The 18,716-nt window shown below is 44.2% G+C and overlaps 1 protein-coding gene across 9 annotated transcripts in view; it reads right to left on the reverse strand.

Annotated features, from left to right (window-relative positions):
* Nucleotides 1-920: 920 nt before the first annotated feature.
* Nucleotides 921-18,716, reverse strand: part of NRG1 (neuregulin 1) — a 302,969-nt gene continuing 285,173 nt past the window's right edge. For 8 of the 9 annotated variants that reach the window (XM_064501188.1, XM_064501187.1, XM_064501186.1 and 5 more), the window contains 5 exons: nt 16,125-16,227; nt 12,693-12,819; nt 10,809-10,939; nt 10,052-10,255; nt 921-5,791 (listed from right to left, as the gene is read on the reverse strand). In XM_064501188.1, the coding sequence (XP_064357258.1) occupies nt 5,140-5,791; nt 10,052-10,255; nt 10,809-10,939; nt 12,693-12,819; nt 16,125-16,227 (1,217 nt within the window). In that variant the 3' untranslated portion in view covers nt 921-5,139. The remainder of the gene's footprint in view (nt 5,792-10,051; nt 10,256-10,808; nt 10,940-12,692; nt 12,820-16,124; nt 16,228-18,716) is intronic. The other variant, XM_064501183.1, reaches the window with a different exon arrangement.

The raw sequence follows: 18,716 nt of genomic DNA on the forward strand, positions 1-18,716 counted from the left end.
ACGAGTGTAGAAGACATGCAAGGCATGCCTTTGGTTCCTCTCTCTTTGGCTTGCTTTTACCTTTCCTTCTGTTATTTAATCCTTGTCAGTAGCGAATGGCTTTGCATACTAATATCACATAAGGACAGCCAAATCAGCTGCCCCCTCTCCAACAGTGGCAGATAGGTGGAGAAGGGTAAAGCGCAGGGCAAATATACGTGACACTTCCACTTTATACAACCTCCACCTTTTGGTTCAGAGATTCCCCAGATTTCATGAGGGTTCTGTGGATTTAGCAATCTTCACTGGATTTTCGTCTGAGATCTGGGCTCCCCTAGAGCCCAGATCAACCGCTTCCAGCAGCAAGGAGCTTTCCAAGTTCCCTGTGCACCCTGGAGCTAGACAAAACCAGACCTTTACAATAGCATTTGGATCCAGAAAGGTGATGGCTGGTGGCCTGACACAGTCTGCTGAGCAGCTGGGCCAGTACATCACACGAGCAATTTATTCCAGCACCTCTTTTACTGTAAATGAATAACAAAACCTTAAATAAATCAACAATTACTTATTGCTCTGTATTTGGGATAATAAATTCTTTAGTTTATCAGTAGCTTGTGGCTTCCATGGCATGTTCTTTGAACAGTTTGCCTTCAGATACATCCCCTTTCTCTCTTATGAACAATAAATTAGCATTCTTTTTTTTTTTAAAGGAAAAGAGGGGAAAAGGAGGATACATAACAATTTTTTTCAAAGCAAAGAGAAAAATGTAACATATTTTTGACATATATCTTAAAATAATATGAGGATAACTTTCTCTGCATGTTAGATGACTATGCATAAATAATAAAGGACATTATGTTATTTACAGTGTTACACAATAAACTAAGAGACCCTCTTTTAACACATAATCCATAAAGACAGTAAATGATGAAGAAAACATCCAAGTATGTACAAGATGCATTTACAGTAGAGCAGAGAATTACAAATGATGACATGTGGCTGTTTTCTTTGTCTGCTTTTCTCTGCAGCATTTCATAGGTACTGTTTTTTTTATCGGAAGTAAGTCCAAGTTGTTGGTATGTAGCCACGCTGCAGGACTGAGAAGCGGCTTTGCTTATGTTCAACTGCTGGAGATGTGTCCATTGAGGGAACACAAGTTTGCTATCCGGGATGCACAAGTAACTGCTTGTGATGTGTGTGACGATACAGTGGCTGGAGAGAAGCAGGGAGATGCAGGGTTGTTTTGGAGGACTGGAAAGAGAAGGAGATTCACTGTTTTCTTGATAGAGTCAGTGATTTTTCTCTCAGTCCAGAGGGTGTTGAGGTGGCTCAGGTGAGGGAGGGAATCACCGAGCCAAGAGGAAGGACTAAGTTTTTCACTGGTGAAAATGGGCTTGTGTGCTGCTGTACTGATTAACACCAGCTAAACAGACAAGCTGTACCAAGTTGTGCACAGCATCTTCCAACTACGCGCCCTTGAAGGGAGCCTTTTAATCATGGAGAATTTCTGCATATAAACGCACACACACACGTACACACACACACTCATACACACAGAGAAAACCCACAGTCTAAGTTAAATAACATGGAAACCACGACAATTTGAACAACTTCACAGCCTCTGTAATACTTTACCCCTCTTCAAAGCACATTTCTCCTTGCCGTGATTCTCAGCCAAAGGTTGGCAAGGCTTACACAGTGCTGGCCCGAGGGTAAAGGCCCTAGCACAGAGGTCTGGGAAATGGAGCAATTATCCCCAATAGAGGAGCTGGCCTGTCCCTTACGGACTTGCTGGCTCTGCTCCCTACGTGCAGTTTGCTCCCTTAGTGTCAAGCCCAGTACGGGCTGGCTGCAGCCTGTCAGCAGAGCCTGGATCCATATAAAGCTGCTGACTTTGGGGTGAGGACTTGGCTGAAGCAGACGCCTATCATTCCCACAATATGCTAAAAGTAAGTGCAGAGGTGATGGGGCCACGTTCTGCTCCCAGTTCAGTGAGTGCCAAGCCAGGGAAACTCCTGTTACTCGCTGTTGCATGAATTGTATTGTAAGGCTGGGTTCTCCCCAAAGACCTAAGGGCTCAGGCTGCCAGATCCCCAATTGTATTTCTTTGGTCTTAGGTCCATTTGAAGGCCCCAGCTTTCAAGCTAGCTTATACCCTATAGTGCACTACCATGTGTAGGGGAAGGAGTAGGAGCTTGGACACTACTTTGACTTCGAGGCACTGTAACAGGAGAGGTGTGACATTTTGCACTAGAGCCAGGCTAAATAAATGCCACAGATACTGCTCCAGACATACAGTGGCTCCCTCCTTTTCTATCGGCCCTCTATAGTCAATAACAGTTTCGGTAAATTCAAATAACTTACTCCACTTTGAAGTAAATTTCCTCTCCATCCTGTCTAGGTTATGACAGCCACCTCAATGTGAGCTGACCCCATGGGTGATCTATACTGGAGGAGATTACAAATGCCCTGGGCAATAATCTCTACTCTGCCACTAAGATGAGTGATTTTGGACAAATCACTTCTTTCTCTGCCATCCTTTTCCTGTCTTGTCACGTTTGTAAGCATTCTGTAAGCATCTGAGATATAAAAGATCTTATTGAAAGGATGGATTTTTAAGAGCCTCTGGTAACTCAACAGCACAAGTCTATTGGAAACTTGTCATCTGCAGCTGGTTAGGCATCAGGAAAGTCTACCTGGCCCTCTGTACTACTGGGCTGCAGAGTGACCGGGGAGGTATGCATGGGACTGCATATAAATAGACTTGATTAAAGAGCTGAAAATGAATGTATGGTATCTGGAATTTAAACAGAGCTCTTGTTTTGGTGTTGAGGGAATGCAAAAGCAAGGTGTAGTCAAGTACATGCCACCTAGGGGAAAATGGCAAGAGGGGACTTGAGTCCCGGCAGTATGTAGATGACAAACGGCAGTCTCCCAGAGGCTTCTCAAATAAGCAGTGCTGTTTCAGGTATTATGTAGCCCAAAGCTGAGCTAGACAGTCTTTGGCTTCCTCCACCAACATCCTAGCTTCCAACTTTGTCATCATTTTCTTCCCTTTCTAAAGTTTTATTTATTTTTTTTTTCTGCTGGTTCTGGTGGTCAAATAAACTCCTCCACACTCTTATTAGCATGATATGGTTAGTCTATACAGTGACCAAGTCACTGATTTTCATCACCCTGATGAATAGCCTCATTTACTAGACTTTGCCACTAGCTCTCAAATCTATAGGACACCTTGTTCAGCAAAACCCTTAAGCACATGCCTAACTTTACGCATACCCACGATGTGTCAATAGGAGTCTAGCACATGCTGAAGATAAGTTTTGCTGGGATTAACATAAGCATATGCTCAAACAATTTACTGAGTCAAGACCTTAGCTCCTCTGGTTTACATCTGACAAAATTTCCTTGACTTATTTCTCTTCATTTAACTGGGACCAGAACGTGGCCCAAAGGATGAGTGTAGTTTGGCTGAAATTTCTCTTGACATGGCTCTTATTTAGAGTCCAGTAATACCTGTAGAACATATGTTCTCATTTTCAGAATCCCCAGAGTCCAGGCAAAACATTTGTTTTCCACATCAATCCTGAGTCTGTGTTGTGCCAACTGAACATACAACAAAAATCAAACAAAGAGAAGAGGCAGAGTGACCCTGACTAAACTGATAGGAATTCAGTGCAAAAGAGGCCGTTTGCTTCTATCCGGAAGGGTGCAACCGTTCCAGCACTGACAGCACTTTGTTCATTGCCAGTCCAAGACTCTAAGGCCATCACTGGTCGTATGAACATCCGTAGCAGATACCAGTGCACAGTACGGCTGTAACCCTCATGGTGTGCTTGCCTTCATAAACGGGCTTTGCATCAGCCTTGCCTCCCCTCCCCTCAAAGAGTTGAACCAATAAAGGCGACTAGAAATTAACTCCATACTTCTGCTATGTCCTTTCTACTGTCTACGCTTTTTAACCATTCAGCAAATCAGTTCTTCCCTGAAAATCACTTTTGTGTCCAGGAATTGTTCTTACTACTGTAACAGCAACGCTAACAAGTTATTGCTAGAAGCTTGTCAGGGTTCTTTTTTTGAGGAGGGGAAGAAAGGGGAGAAAATTTGGAGGGGGAAAAAAAAGGATAAATAATCTATTAAAAATCAACATTAAAAAATAGAGGTGAAAACTGATTGCACTTTTATTAGTGGCATTTGTTTTCCAGCTAGATCTCTTCCTTGTTTGGTTACAGATATCTGCTATAATATTTGCCTCATTAACTTAAACTAATAGAAATCTTTTTTTTCCTTTTTTTTCTTTTTTTTTAATAGAGTATTGGGTTCAAAGCCTCAGCTAACCTGAACCCATTTCCTAAGGGATAACTAGAACAATTAATATTTGGAAAATAATGAAATGACAGCTCCTAGTGAGTATAAGCTGACCTCTGATTAATAATATATTTGGTTTAAAATCACAGTATTACTTTCTTTCTATAAGTAACATTATTTAATGCAGGTTTTTTGTTATCCTGCTGTAATTAATAGTAGCATGCTGCTTTATCTACTTATATCCCCGTGCTCAATGAAGCAAACCTTTCGGCTGGCATAGAGCAGACAAAACTCATTTCATATACGAAAAGCAAATAAAACTTCTTATAGAAGAAAACAGTTTTTTTCTTTTTTTTCAGTTTTTGTTTTTTTTGGTATTTTTTGTGGTTTTCTGGTGGGGTGGGTAGGGTGGGAGTGCCATTACAGGGCTTTTTGATTTGGGAATTCTACTACAAGCAAATAGAGGGACTTCTGCAATTCTTGCAAATCATACATCCAGTCATTATAATGCAGTGCGCAAAAAAGCCAGGACAAGTGAGGGTTAGAAGGTTTTGCAAAATACTATGGGACAGCAATCATTGTAACTGTACAAAACTTGCTCTCAACATAACGTAACATAAAGGCACCATTGATATCTTTCTCCATTTTTGAAATACTGTAAAAAATTGCTACATATGGCACATAACACATTTGTACATACATATATTTAATTTATAAAAGTTTTTTTTTTTTCCTCTCCTGTTTTCTATCAGCGGAATTGCTAAAATAAAATAAATTGTTTAATTTAAAGGTGGAATACTTCATTATATAAAATAAAGTTTTACATGTGAATCTATGTGTTTTGTTTATGTTTTATACAGCGATAGGGTCTTGGTTAGCTATTACACTGGACAACCTTGCTTGCAACTCTTCTGGTGTGGAGAAGCGATTCGCCGGGTTAGTCCTGCTCTCAGCCAGCCGGTACGCGGTGGCCGGATCCAGACTGGCGGCCATGGGGTTCTGTATGCTCAGGAAAGGTGTATCCTCGCCTATTCTCTCGTCTTCTGTTTCGCTCTCAGAGGTGCTGCTCTCTGAGCTTGTGTCGGAGCCCATTTCCACTCTGCTGGAAACATGACCATTGGGCTTTGTTCTTTTTACCCGCCGGCTGTTGGTGAGTTTCTTTGGAGGCTCCTGTGCTGGTTCGTACTCCTGTGTTGTCTCGTACTCCTCGTCCTCCACGATCCGCAGAGGACTGGGTGGCAGGCTGCTGCTCTCGTGGGCAGGATTGTGGTGGAAGGAGTTGAACTGCTGAAGGTGGTGGTCATACTTCTCCCGTAGTCGTGGTGGGGTCACCAGGAGCAGCGGTCTTTCCTCTTCCACAAAGGGACTTACCGCCACTGAAGGGACGGACACGGTCAAGCTGGAAACCGGTGGAGACATTTCGGAAGGGGGGGTCTTGGGAGAAGTCGGCGTGTGGAAATCTTCTGGCGACATGCGAGCTGGTGTGGTCATTGCTGAGACATACCTGGAGAAAAGAGACAGAAGGGGGTTGCAGACACGCAGGTGGTGACACATAAGCATGGTTGCTCATGTGGGCAGTGAAGGAAAGAGGCAGAGGTCTCGCTAAGGAACCTCAGCATCCGCATAGAAGATGATAACCCCCAGATAAACATTCTTGCTATTATGAGTCCTACAGCGTGTGAGCCTATAAAAGCAGTAACTTCTGGGACTCTGGGGTAAAAAACTGGAGAGCAGGAGGAGCATGGCAAACCCACCAGGTCAATTTGCCTGGGAAGAGCCAGGGAGGTGAATATTTGCCAGAATCATTTACTGGAATTAATCCAGGCATGGCATTCAGAGACTGGAGGACAGAGAGAAACAAAAGGCATTTACAAGTCTTTTCTCACAAGAAGAATGGCTGTAGCACATCACGCAGCGTTTGCCCAGAACCAGGGCCACACGCAAGCAAGCAGGAGGAAAGGAAAGGAAGGAAACCAAGGACAGTTCTTGTGGGGCTTCACCCCCTTCCAGCAACTAGGCTGTCTCAGGCTAAGGGAAAGAAGCAAACCTTTTGTCCAGAAAAGCGAGGGTAGATTCTGCCAACTTTAATCACCATGGGGTAGCTGGAGAAGGATTTGCAGTATTGTCCCAACAGCTTTGTATTGCTCCATGCCTTGGAGGCTAGTTGTCTTGGCGGTTAGACCTCTCTGCAAAGAAGCATGACTGCTCCGTACTGAGCCTGAGGCATGCCCAGGGATGCAGTGTGTGTGCCAGGAGGTTAAATGATAGACGTGGACCCCTGACACTAAAATACATGGGTCTGGGTTTTCAAAGGCAACTGGAAATTCCTTCCCTGATGAGTGGCAATAAGCATCTACCCGAGCACTTGTTAAATCATCTCCACGCTGCAGGACTGTCTTACAACACTGTGCTTGTCTTGAAACAACACGAAATGCACCTTTTTGAAATGCCAGGTTTTGCTTCAGTGCAACATGATCCTTTTAAGTTTTCCTTCAGGTTTTGCAGGATTAAAATTGTTACTATTATTGGCATTGTTATTATTACTGGCTTTATTACATATTGGCATGGGTTTCCTTGCCTGTTCTGCTGGGGACCAGGACCCAAGCTCCAGACAGAATGCTCTGGCTATAGCTTCATAAACCTAAATATGAAGCATGATCTGTCCTCCTGTAGGAACAAGTGCTGACATGGAGGACTGTCTAGCTTCTCTCTGCAAAATTTGCCATGATCCCTTCACGATTCTTTGTGGTGGTTGAAGATGATTTTTTAAAGAGGAGCTTAGGTGCTATCATAGAGCTTTTCTCAGGGGAAGAGGATGAAAAAATGTGAGACTCTCAGCTGGTTTGAATTAGTACAGCTCTGAGAGATGCTATGAAGTCATGCTGTTTCCTGCCAGGTAGGGTCTGCCTGAAAACCTTTGGTCAAAGGCACAGTGCCCAACATGACATTTTGTATAGCTTGGTTTTGTTTTCCCTCTTATCCAAAGTTCACCTACTTGAATTTCAGCCGTGTCCAAATTAACCTCTCACACAATGAGAGCCCCAGTGGGACACGTTATATGGCTATGGCTGATTAAGTTATTTAGCTTTTCATTAGTGATTTATTTATCTGAGTTTGAAATTACCAAAAAACCCTGAATCCAAATTTCTCAACCAACTTTGGCTGATTCAGTTCCACATATTCCTCTTGACTAAAACAGAATTATCAGATAAGAGAGAGACAAGGACAGATCCTGAACTGACATGACATAGGGTAAAATGGTTTCAATAGAGGTACATGGATTTACAGCAACTGAGAAACAGAAGAAAAATAAAAATCCTGGAGTTATGCATGAGCATTAATCAAGCTAGTCACCAGAGACAGCAAACGTGAGTTGATAGATCTGTGCATTGAATGAATGAAATCTTTTTTAAAAATTATTTTTGCATAAATTAGTGACCTTTTCATCCTTATAACACTTTTAAATTCCTGAGAACTGAAATCTTTCTACTTCCCCCACTGATAGAGCAACAGACTTATATCTTCTTGACACACTGGAGTTCAGCTAACCTCATTCAGTTAAGGCACTAAGTTTGCTAAACATGTTCAATGTTCTTTGCAGATTCTCTTCCATCACAGTAAAAGTATTCATACTTCGGCATTTTGCATTTGCACGTTTCTGGTGCATTCCCGCACACGGTAATGGGATAGTGTTAGCCAGCTACTGTCTATGAACTGGGGCACAGGAGCTGAACATGCGCAGCTCTATCCCAAGCCTATCCCAAAGGGAAGGCTAAAAAGCAATAGTTTTAATTGTCTTTATGGCAAATGAAGTGAACCACGATGGTGCAGCGAAAGCGGCTCAGAGTGTATCTACACTCCTTTGACAGGCATTAGCTGGTTATATGCTGCTAACTTCATCATATAACCCAGCCTTTCAGGGCAGAGATGGTATTTACAAGCTTCCCTGCAGTAAGACAGCCAAGGACTTTCAAAAACATAGGTGCCTCCCCTCGTGTCATGGGTTCCAATGGAGGGATGCAACAGAGCTTGTCTGTTAAAGTCCATTCTGATTTTATTTCAAAATTTTGAGGGATTTCAGAGGACTGGAGGGTGGGAACGCAGCCTTGATTTACTAATTCACTGCACAGCAACATTTGATTGCTTCAGGAAATCGTTTGTTAGCTTGCACATTCTTTTATGTTTCAGAGTCATTTTTAGTTGCAAGTAACTCTCATTTTCTCCCTTATATACACACGCATACAGGCAATCCATCTCTAAGAAATAATCTGCCATGTATTTCCTGCATGCTAAAAATAGATGAGGCCTAATTTAATGCCCAGGGAAATATCTTCTGCATTCTGTATTCTGAATCTCAGGCACAGGCTAAGCAATGAGTGCCTGGTGAATTATTGCAGAAATGCTGCTCTTTCTCCTCTGTAATGTAATCTTCAAGAAATGCAATAATTTGCAAAATGCCTTCTTTCTTCTAATTGAAATGGAAAGGCACACTTCCCTTTTCCCCCCCTAAAATATACATAGCTTATATCATAATGCTGTTTAGGGTATTCATGGCAATTCAGAAAGACTGAACATACGATCTTTGCTGCTCACACACAAAGCCCCGAATGTACTAAGGTATAATACATGTCAACGGCAGGAGTGTGGCAATGCAATCCACGTGGTTCCCAAGCAGGAGACAATGCAATATTTACTGCTATAGGGCCTGATCCAGCAAAGCACTTAAGTATATGCTGAGCTTTACCCATATGAGTAATCACACTGTTTTCAATGGGACTACTCACATGATTAAAAGTTAATCATGTGTTTAAGTGCTCTGCTGGATTGGGGCCATGGCTGTTTATGTCAAGTGAGCCACATTTCCTGAAAATTAAATTTCATGGTAAATTACAGATGCTTTTTCACAAGAAACCTACAGCAAGAAGAGAGCTGAATTCATGATGCTTAGCATAGTCCCACCGTACTTAAAGAGCTCACAGCCATGGTTCATTGCCCTGCTGATATGCAATTCTTTGTGTAGTGGAGGGAGCACCATATAAATGGCTTCTTGCACTTCTTGCACTTGCACAGTCATTTTTCTGGAAACCATTGATATGTCTCCTATACCAGTCAGTCTCCCTTGGGCTTGTCTGACTATATTTTTGATGTCATGGACTTCCCACGAGATCAAACGCCTTGCAATTTCACAGTGCTCAAATAACTGATCCAGTAATGGTTTGTCTTCTTCTGATTGTTAGGATCAAAACTCTGGGTTGAGTTTTTGTCTCAAAAGCATGGGATGGCCCCAGAGTAGCAAAATAAAGACTGAGAACATTTGCAGGGAGTTTTGATGCTGAGAAGCCTTTTCCAGTGAAGTTTTCTTTCAACCAATCTGTTTAAAGGCACACCTTAGGTTTTGATGAACCAACCTTTTCTGAGAAAAAATTATTTTTCTGGAAAATTCCCAGAGAGTTTTATTTGTAATTACTCTTGATTTAATAATGGCCTGGCATCTTCTGGCTTGCAAGCTGCGTACTTTACAGGGAAAATTTCTGACCTTATCCCAATGTGACCTGCTGCCTGCAAGGATTGAGTCCGGAAGAGGCAGGGAGGGAAGACGCGTTTGGTAGACTTTAAACTACTGTTTACGAACGGGGAGAGGTATGCCCTGCATGCACAGCATCCCTAGCTCCCCTCCTGCACTCCTGACCCACCAGGATGCACCCCGAAACCGTTGCGGAGCACCTGGCCTCCCCAGCCCGCGCCAGCCGGGTGGTTGCGGTACCTTTCGCTGTGGGGAGAATCTCGGTAGGAGTCGGGGGTCTCTCTCGCATGCCTGAGGAAGCCGCTGCTCTCCCGCGGCCCGCCGATGCCGTTGAGGCGTCCCCGGGGCCCCGCGGGGCTGGCGTGGCGGCTGTTCTCCATGGAGGAGCTGGCCAGCACAGAGCGGCTTTCGGAGAGGATGCTCTCGGTGTGGCCGTTACTCCAACTGCGGAAGGAGAAACAGGGAGGAGAGAACGAGAGGGTGGTTTGGTTGTGAATGCGAGCCAGGAGAATGTGGACTAGCAGTTTAGAAGAAGTTTAGAAGAAACTTTTAGAAGACGCTAGAAGTTTACGCAGGGAGAGCAAGGGCTCTGTTGCGGCTCGGGATGCACAACGTAACCCTGGGGCTCCAGAGGTTTGTGAGCTGTACGAACCCAAGTGCAGCAAGATGATTATGCATGCGTGGAGAAAGAGGAGGAGGAGGGTTTCCAGCCATGAGGAGTGGAGACCACTCTTTAAAACAAAGGGCTTGTCACCGAAAATTCATACTAAAATTCACAGTATCAGTATTGGCATGTCATTCAATGAACAAAGCTCTTTTTAAATTCCTGGAGAGAGAATTTGTTAGATGACATGACGTCATGTACCACCAGTCTTAAAATTAAAACCCTACAAAAGGGAGCATATATTCTTGGTTTGTCTTTTTACACATCTTCTCTGTTTGTGCAACGACAACAGAACCGACACGGAAGGTGCTGTTTGTGTCCCCACTCCAGTACCTGTGGCTGGGGGTCTGGGTGACTGTCGTGGAGTGATGCGTGGTTGAGGTGTAGTGGCTTGTGGAAAACGAGGTCTCTGTTTCTCGCTCAACTGCATGCTCACTGGAGATTACGTTTTTTGAAACGTACTGCTGAAAAAATAACCAGACAAATCTCAGGTTTACAGGCTGGAATCTACAGCACATCTGCAGACATTTCTTTTTGTTTGTTCTTTTCACAAAGACTGTTTTTTACAGACACCAGAGTACAAGCTTTGTCACCCAAACACACTTTAGCACCTTCATACACACCTCTGTGTACACGTCCTCTCTAAACTGAAAACAGGAGGAAACAAATGAGGAAGTTAGTGAAGAGCTGCATCCCAACCACACTATAAACAACATGCATATATTACAAGAAAATGAGAAGTCCTCCCGGACAGAGACTTGGAAAGGAAACCCACCCACTGCTACCAGATACATCAAAAATACTGTTCTCTGATGGAGAACACAGCAGTAGTTAATTAATTCATTTGTTCATTGCACTGTAAGAATTTGGGCAGGAAATACCTATTTTCAGTGCCAAAGGACACCATGTCACATTGAACCACCAGAGCAGACCTATTCTTCAGCTTTTAGAAGACGGTCTGCAGAGCAGCCCAATAGTCTTGTGCAGATGGTGCAGGAGAGGTGCAGCACCCAACCTCCTGTGCAGGTATTTCCTGGGGTCTCCACCGATCCCAGTACAAATGCTGTTTTTGCCAGTCGGCCTCTCTGTTCTTCTCAGAGGGGACTCCTGGTTTCCCCACTTTTAACACCCTGACTATGCATTTAGGTCTTTTAAGGGGAAATGCTGGAAGCTGAGCTCTTCTGAAAATGTGTCTTGGCCTTAAGCAAGGGTTGTGGGAGTGTTGCCATTGACTTCTCAGAGCCAGGGCTCACCCCTGCACTGAGCTGTCACTAATATTTACAGTGATAGTGGAGGAGGAGTGCAGGGGCAGCTCGAGGCTGCAGGAAGCTGCCTTTCTCTCCAGACACTGGGCTTCCACGGGGAAGGCTGGAAAGGAAGAAGTGGCTGTGCACAGGGTAAACCCTGGCCTCTCTCAGAGAGGCTGTTGCAAGCCATGAATAGGAGTCAGCTTGGCGCTTTGCTCTGAGAAATGGCTGGAAGGATGCTGGTGGAGTATCTGCCCTAGCCCCATCCCACCAGCCAGACACACATCCTGTGCTATTATCCAAATGAGGTTTTCATCCAGGCTTTTACTCCCAAAGCTGTTTTTTTTTTTTTTTAAACTCCTTGTTACTTTCCCTTTCACATGTGGCAGCAGCATTTTGGTTGGTGGCACCTGACTCCTTTGCCTTCCTCATATAAAAGGTCCCATATTGTCATTCCTCTTTTGGATGAGAAACTTGTTTTTGAGGACTACAGCAGTGGGGATTACACTGAGCACTGTTCCCTGGGTGCTCATCGCGTCTGGGAGCTTGAAGCATGAGTTCACAGTGTCACGCTCCAGATCAAGGGTGGCCTGCTCTACTCACCAACCATCAAGCCAGGAGCAGTAGGAAAAATAAGATGATATGCATTTGAAGTAAATGATCCCAACGCACATGATCAGTCCTACTGTAGTGCTGTTACTCAAGTTTTTCTGAGGCATTTTTGTTGCTTCTGCTGTCCCAGGCCCACAGGCTCAGCTGCAGTACTGCTGCATGCACCAGTACACTGACCATCTGCGGAAGCATTTCTCGTTTTACTGCACATTTATAGCTTAACTTCTAAATGTTTCTTGGTGGAGAAAGCCAAGAGAGGCCAGTCACCAGTCTGTGACAGTTACAAGTTCAAAAGCTGTTGGACAAGATTTGCTGTGGCACAAGCAATCTAGCCTGAAATACAGGCAGTAAAACCTACATTGACCAGCTGGACGTTATCTGGCGGTGGGTTGGGGTGGTGTGGACCATTGGCCATGTTCACCATGTTGTTCCTTTCCGAGCGCAGGCTCTGCCGGAGGCGGTCATGCAACTTCTTCCTCTGCTTCCTGCACATGAAACACAGAAATGGTTTTAATAGACAAAAGGAAAGCAGCTGCACCTTCCAGCATGATGATGATGATGATGATGACGATAACAATAATATAAAAACATTCTATTGCCAGCACTTTCCCCACTGCTGCAAGATCTCAGAGTAACTCCTAACACCTCAGATCTAATTGCAGCTGGGGCTGTGGGGACCTGCAGAGGGGGAAAGATGTGCGGGAGCCCTTCCAAGAGTCAGCAGGCCACAGAGGGACACGAAAAATTGTGAGGAAGAAGAAAGCCTTCCAAACTGCACTCTGTCTCAGAGAGAGTGCTTTTCTGCATTCAAAAGGAAAAGTGGCAGGGATTTTAACCCAATCACCCTGCCATCCTCACCAAGGCCAAGGTCACGTTTTTGACAGCCCATTGGATTATGCGTATTTCCATTCACGGTGTGGAGCTGTCACTGCTTGCAGCTAAGCAGACAGTCACACAGACTAGAGCAGCCTCACCTTTCCTAGAGCCTTCACACAGTCATCAAAAAATGTAGCATGTGCATATTTGGCAGCTTTCTGCCTTTTTTAGTTCTGCAGGCAGGGCAAGACATTTGTTAATGACAAAGCCACTGGGGCTAGAGCCCTCTGAGATATTGCAGCTAGACACCTTTTGTGGAATTTGTCCCCTGTGGCAGCACTGCACTCCAGAGCTTCAGCTTCCTTTTAAAAATGTTAGAGAAGACGAGGTAGCAAAGTCCCAGAAGTCCAAAGTGAGTGACTGTGCGAGGTATGCCCGAGTCTGCAGGCTGCCTGGCAGCTCTGAAAGGTTTCCTTACAGCAACATCAGATTGACTCTGGAACCGAACGATTACCAGATGGATGTCAGGGCCGTTAATGCATTCAGCAGACCCATCCATCTTCCATGTTAATGCCATGGTCTGCGGCTGACTTGGATACTACTTCTTGTGCCCAGACCTCAACTGCTCCTTCGCCATTTGCTAATCCTTCCGGGTCTCCTCAGGATAACTTTTCAGGAAATCATTATGAGCTGTCAGCAACAAAGCTTGCAGCAGGCTAAAACCTGAAACTGTGGAAGCCATGCAGAATGCACTAGATTTAGCATCAAAATAAGTCACTGTGGACAGTGCTATTCAGTTTCAGACTTAATTTATCAATATTCCCCAGTTTTGTCTGATTATACAGGAAAACGTCCACCATCCTGCCACAGAATCCAAGGAAATAAAAGGAGGACGCAGGCTCCAATGCACTGCAGAGTGTGTATGACCTTGGCTGTGGCAGGAGCTAACGCACACACAGTTCCCTAAGCTGTATGCAGAAATGCGGATATTTTTGGCAGGATAGGACGCTGTAGGATATAACCGTTTTCAATCCCCTTCTGAACTCAAGGGGACTATTTCAGGCTTGCCAAAATGGAGAGGGGAGGGAGAACTATAAAAATGTTGAAGCTGGATAGCCAGGGAAGCTTAAAGACAAAGAAAACACTGCTTGACACACTGCATTTTCACACTCTGTGTGTGTGCTTGGATAGTGGAAGACAGTTAATTTATTTGACTCCACATGAATGGTATTTGCGTACACTGCTGCCATGAGACTGCTGCTGTCCCAGTGGGATGCAGTCCCTGCTCTGCGTGGGCTTTGTCTTCGGGGAATAACGAAGCCACAGCTAGCCAGCCATCACGTTAGACACACAAAGTTCATCGTCTATGGGCCTGAAAGCCTAATATCTATTGCCTGGGAATCTGTCCCTAGGAATCCACATTACTTCTGACCTTCAATGATCCATATACTTGCATTTTCCATGCTTCCATGTGTGACATTTGTCCTCTAGCTGAAGGAAGTTAACTAAAGAAAGAAATTATTCCAGGAAACTGAGAGGAAAGAATAAAGGGAAAGCTAATGTGTGCTTCACTTTTTCTGCGGAGTCCTTTTCTTAAGGTAATTGATTTGCAAATAAGGCACTTCTGAATTAAGACTCAATGTGAGAAGATGTTTTCTTAGCATCTGCTCAGCAGTATCTGTTGGAAGGAGCCCCACAAGATCTAAGGCATTTCATGTTCTTTAGTGTGTTCTCCTCTGCCCATTGCAGGATTTCCCTGGGTTTCTGGGTTTTTCCCCAGCAGGAGGAAGGCACACCTGGAGACACCTCACAGACAGCAGTCTGGTGTCACTGCTGCATTTGGAGGGCCATGAACTGGCAGCTCCCTTTCACTTTCACCAGCCATGTTTGAAAACATTTTACCTCCTGCTGGCAATGATCCCTGAGGTCCTGGACAAACCGTGATAACGTGTCCATGCTCCTGGCAGATTCTAGCAGCACTTCAGTACCCTGACTGCATGTTTGTTGAAATTCATGGGAATCCCTTGACTGGTTTCAGTGAATTTTGGATCAGGAAAGTTGTTGTTTAGCCGCCGTGGTTTGCCAGTTGTCATTTGCAAAAACGATAACTGATCTGTTTCTTTATTACTGTTTCAGTGGTTCCCACCTCCCAGCAGACCACTGGCAGAAGGCTCGTGGCTGGGAGCAAGGTGTGTGTGGCTAGAGGGGGGCAACCGCTGTGTGTCCCCCTGCCCACTGCATCAGTTGCTGGTGGGGCTTGCAAGGAAAACCAGTGACGCAGCTGCAAATCAGGAACCGTGACAGTAAATCTAGAGGTTTATACAAATGTGCAAGATTTACAGTAAGGCTTTTTTTTTATGTCGGTGGGGAGGCTTACAAAAGCAGCCAGCACATTTGCCAGCACAAATCCTGCTGATGTTGTGTAGAATTTATGGTACAAAATGCCTTAGATATGTTTGAGAGTTGCCCCCAATAATTTATGGAGACATCACAGAATGCATTTAACTGCATATTTTTGCACTGGGAGTACTTTTCCATTCAGGTCTTCAGCCTTTGGTATTTATTAACTCTTGCTGCTGTTAACTTTGCTCTCAAATACAAAACAACTAGGCTGATCCTTAAAATTTACTGCTGGATAGCAACATGATTCCAGTGTTGGGGTTTGCTCCCTCTCAGCTGGAGAAATCATGAACATATAATAAATGAAGAATTGCAAGTCAGTGAAATTCACTTGTTCTACACTCAAAAGGTGAGAAGCCTGTCAGATATCTCTCTTATTTTTGCACTGCTGTTTGACATAGACACTTGTACCTGCCTGGCTTGGACATAAGTATCTTAGCCATAGGTTTGTCTCTTCGATTCAAGTCTGGAGAAACCCAGACTACAACTTCATGCTCAGAGGTGTAAGAACTACAGTCAACCGGGAAAGCCCTGACCAATGATCACAGATATAAAATGGAAGAGAAAAGTTTACTTGGTTTTGCAGTAGGCCACCACACACATGATGCCAACTACTAGAAGAGCAATGCAAATGCCAGTTATGGTCAGCACCCGTTTCTGGTACAGTTCCTCAGCTTCTAGAAAGGGACAAAAACAGAGAAGGTCACAACATGGAGGATGGCTCGGCAAGAAGCACACAGTCAACATCTGGCATGCTACATACCACAGCACAGATTCACACAGTCACACCAAAACACAGCCATCACACTTTGGGCAAAATCATTTTTGACTGTGAGGAGAGCAGGACTACACCTTAAGCTCTTAACACAATACTGGGGACTAGTGAGCATCCGTACAAATGAAGTCAGAAGAAATCTGTTTTTTTTATGTTAACAAGAATAATATTTAAGAAACAACTGTACAGTTGACAAACACTCAGCATTTTCTGAAAATAAAAATGCAATGAACTAAAGTAGTAACATCAGTTTGCAAACACTTTGGAAGTTTTTCTCTTGCAAAGACTGCTGGAATGAAGGCCAATTCAATGGGCCTTGAGATCAAATTATTTTCTGATTTTCTTCTTTTGGTTTGTTTTCTTATCCAATGCCCCTTTTGCCCTCATGTCAATTTATATCTCAGTGGTCTTTACAGGAGAGATTTCAAAATATCCTTCTACATCTGAGACATGAGCTTGGCTTGTACTTATATCAGCAATGGAAATGAAACAAAGGTTTTGAGATCTGCTCATAGAAGTCAGACTGTTTCTCCAGTGCCCCACAAAAACACAGTTGTATCAACAGCTAACAGTGCCTTGTATCAGAGAAATGCTGGCTCTTTACTTACGTCTCTTCGTTTCTAGCAAAGGAAATGCTCTATCTAGAGCGGCAACTTGCTCAGCGACGAGAACTTGTTACACAAGGCTGATCTCATTCATAAGAGATATTTCACTATAATAAAGAAGCTGGTAGCACTGCTAATGTTTGGATTGGAGCTACCCTTGCATTCCAGCCTCGAACACGCTTGGCAAAAACTGCTGCTGTGTGTTGTACTAGGGAAATGTTACATAAAGAGCGCTGAACTGGAGACGTGCTCTGTGTTGACACAAGAGTTAGCTAAACGAATGCAGACTTTCATTCCTGTTTTTAGGACAAAAATGGATGTCTGGCTTGGGTTTTTCTTGTGTCTTGTTTTTGATTAAGTATACAGTCCAGTAAATTTGCCCTGGAGCAACCAGGCTAGAGGATGTCACTAGGTTAGAGTGCAGTATTGACCACAGCAGGAATACCAATAGGCGATCAAAAAGAAGATTAAATGTCACATAGCTCTGCACTATCATGGGGACAAATCCCAGCATGACTCTTCCTGGGAGGGTCTTGATAGATGAATTACTGCTGTCTTGGCCCATCTCTGCTGACATGAACATAAAAGGTTTATGGGGCAGACTGCCAGCAGGTACAGAGACCATCTCTGTGCACCGCGTATTGTCCCTCACACACGTGCCAGGAACCTCTGTCCAAGTTCAGGGACTTGAAAGATTTGCTCTCCTAAAAGCTGTGGCGCAGGGGCTCACAGAGAGCAAGCTGTGTTCAGAGGCGGGACTCAAACGCCGTCCTGCAGTCCCTGCTCACATTTGTCTCTGTGCTGAAACCCCTTCCAGGGGTGGCAGACACGGGAGGAGTGTCTGCATCCACCTCCAACTCCTTTCCTGGGAGAGAGGGAGCCTCAGAGAGGCTGACGCTGTGAGGACGAAATGGATTTGATACTCAGATCCCCAGCCGAGCCCAGGACCTTTGATCAGCAAAGGGTTAAAACCTTAGAATTTGGATGACATGCCAGATTTTCGGGTAATAAAGATGGTTGCTGTCTATCATAACTCCTAATATGGTAGTGAGGCTGCTGAAGCTATTGCTTCAGAAATACAGTGTGGAGCACTGCAATTCACTCATGTGGAAAACCTGTTAATTAATTCAATAAATGGTGTGGCCAACTGTTCTTGCATGGCTATGTGCCAGCGCTGGTACTACCCACTACCCAGTGCTGAGATGTGCAACATGTCACGTGGGTATGAGCCCTTCAAGATTTTCCAGTCTCAAAGCAGCTATTGCTGCCCAAGATTCAGGGCAAATGGAAAATCTTCCATGAAACAAACACGCGAGTGAAAAGAAATCTTAATTTCTCTGATACAATGCACCTTGCCCTTGAAAGAACTCATCCTACAAGCCAACCCCATTGCAAACCAAAACACCAACAAACAGATCATGAGCACTGTCAGACAAAATTAATAGCACTGATTATTAACAAGGGTTGGGGGGAGAAGAAGTGAGTTTGGTAAAACTAGGATGCTGCAAAAATGTATTAAAGAAAACAAAATATAACTCCAAGGACAGAAAGTCAAAAAAGGGAGGGAAGAAAGGGCAGAAACTCCAAACCAAACCAAACCAGGACAGAGAGAAAAAGGGAAAGGTGAAATACAGGGAACGACAAGGTTAAGGATTGAGAAGTCAACTGCAGGCCTGGCACAGCATGCGTAATACTGGAAAAAACAGAGTGAAGAAATGCTTAGGGATAAAGAAAAAGACTGAAGCGGAGTGTGAAGGGATTTCTCATACAGCATAACTCCTCACCT

This window comes from Dromaius novaehollandiae, chromosome Z, assembly GCF_036370855.1.
Source record: "Dromaius novaehollandiae isolate bDroNov1 chromosome Z, bDroNov1.hap1, whole genome shotgun sequence".
Classification (NCBI taxonomy): domain Eukaryota; kingdom Metazoa; phylum Chordata; class Aves; order Casuariiformes; family Dromaiidae; genus Dromaius; species Dromaius novaehollandiae.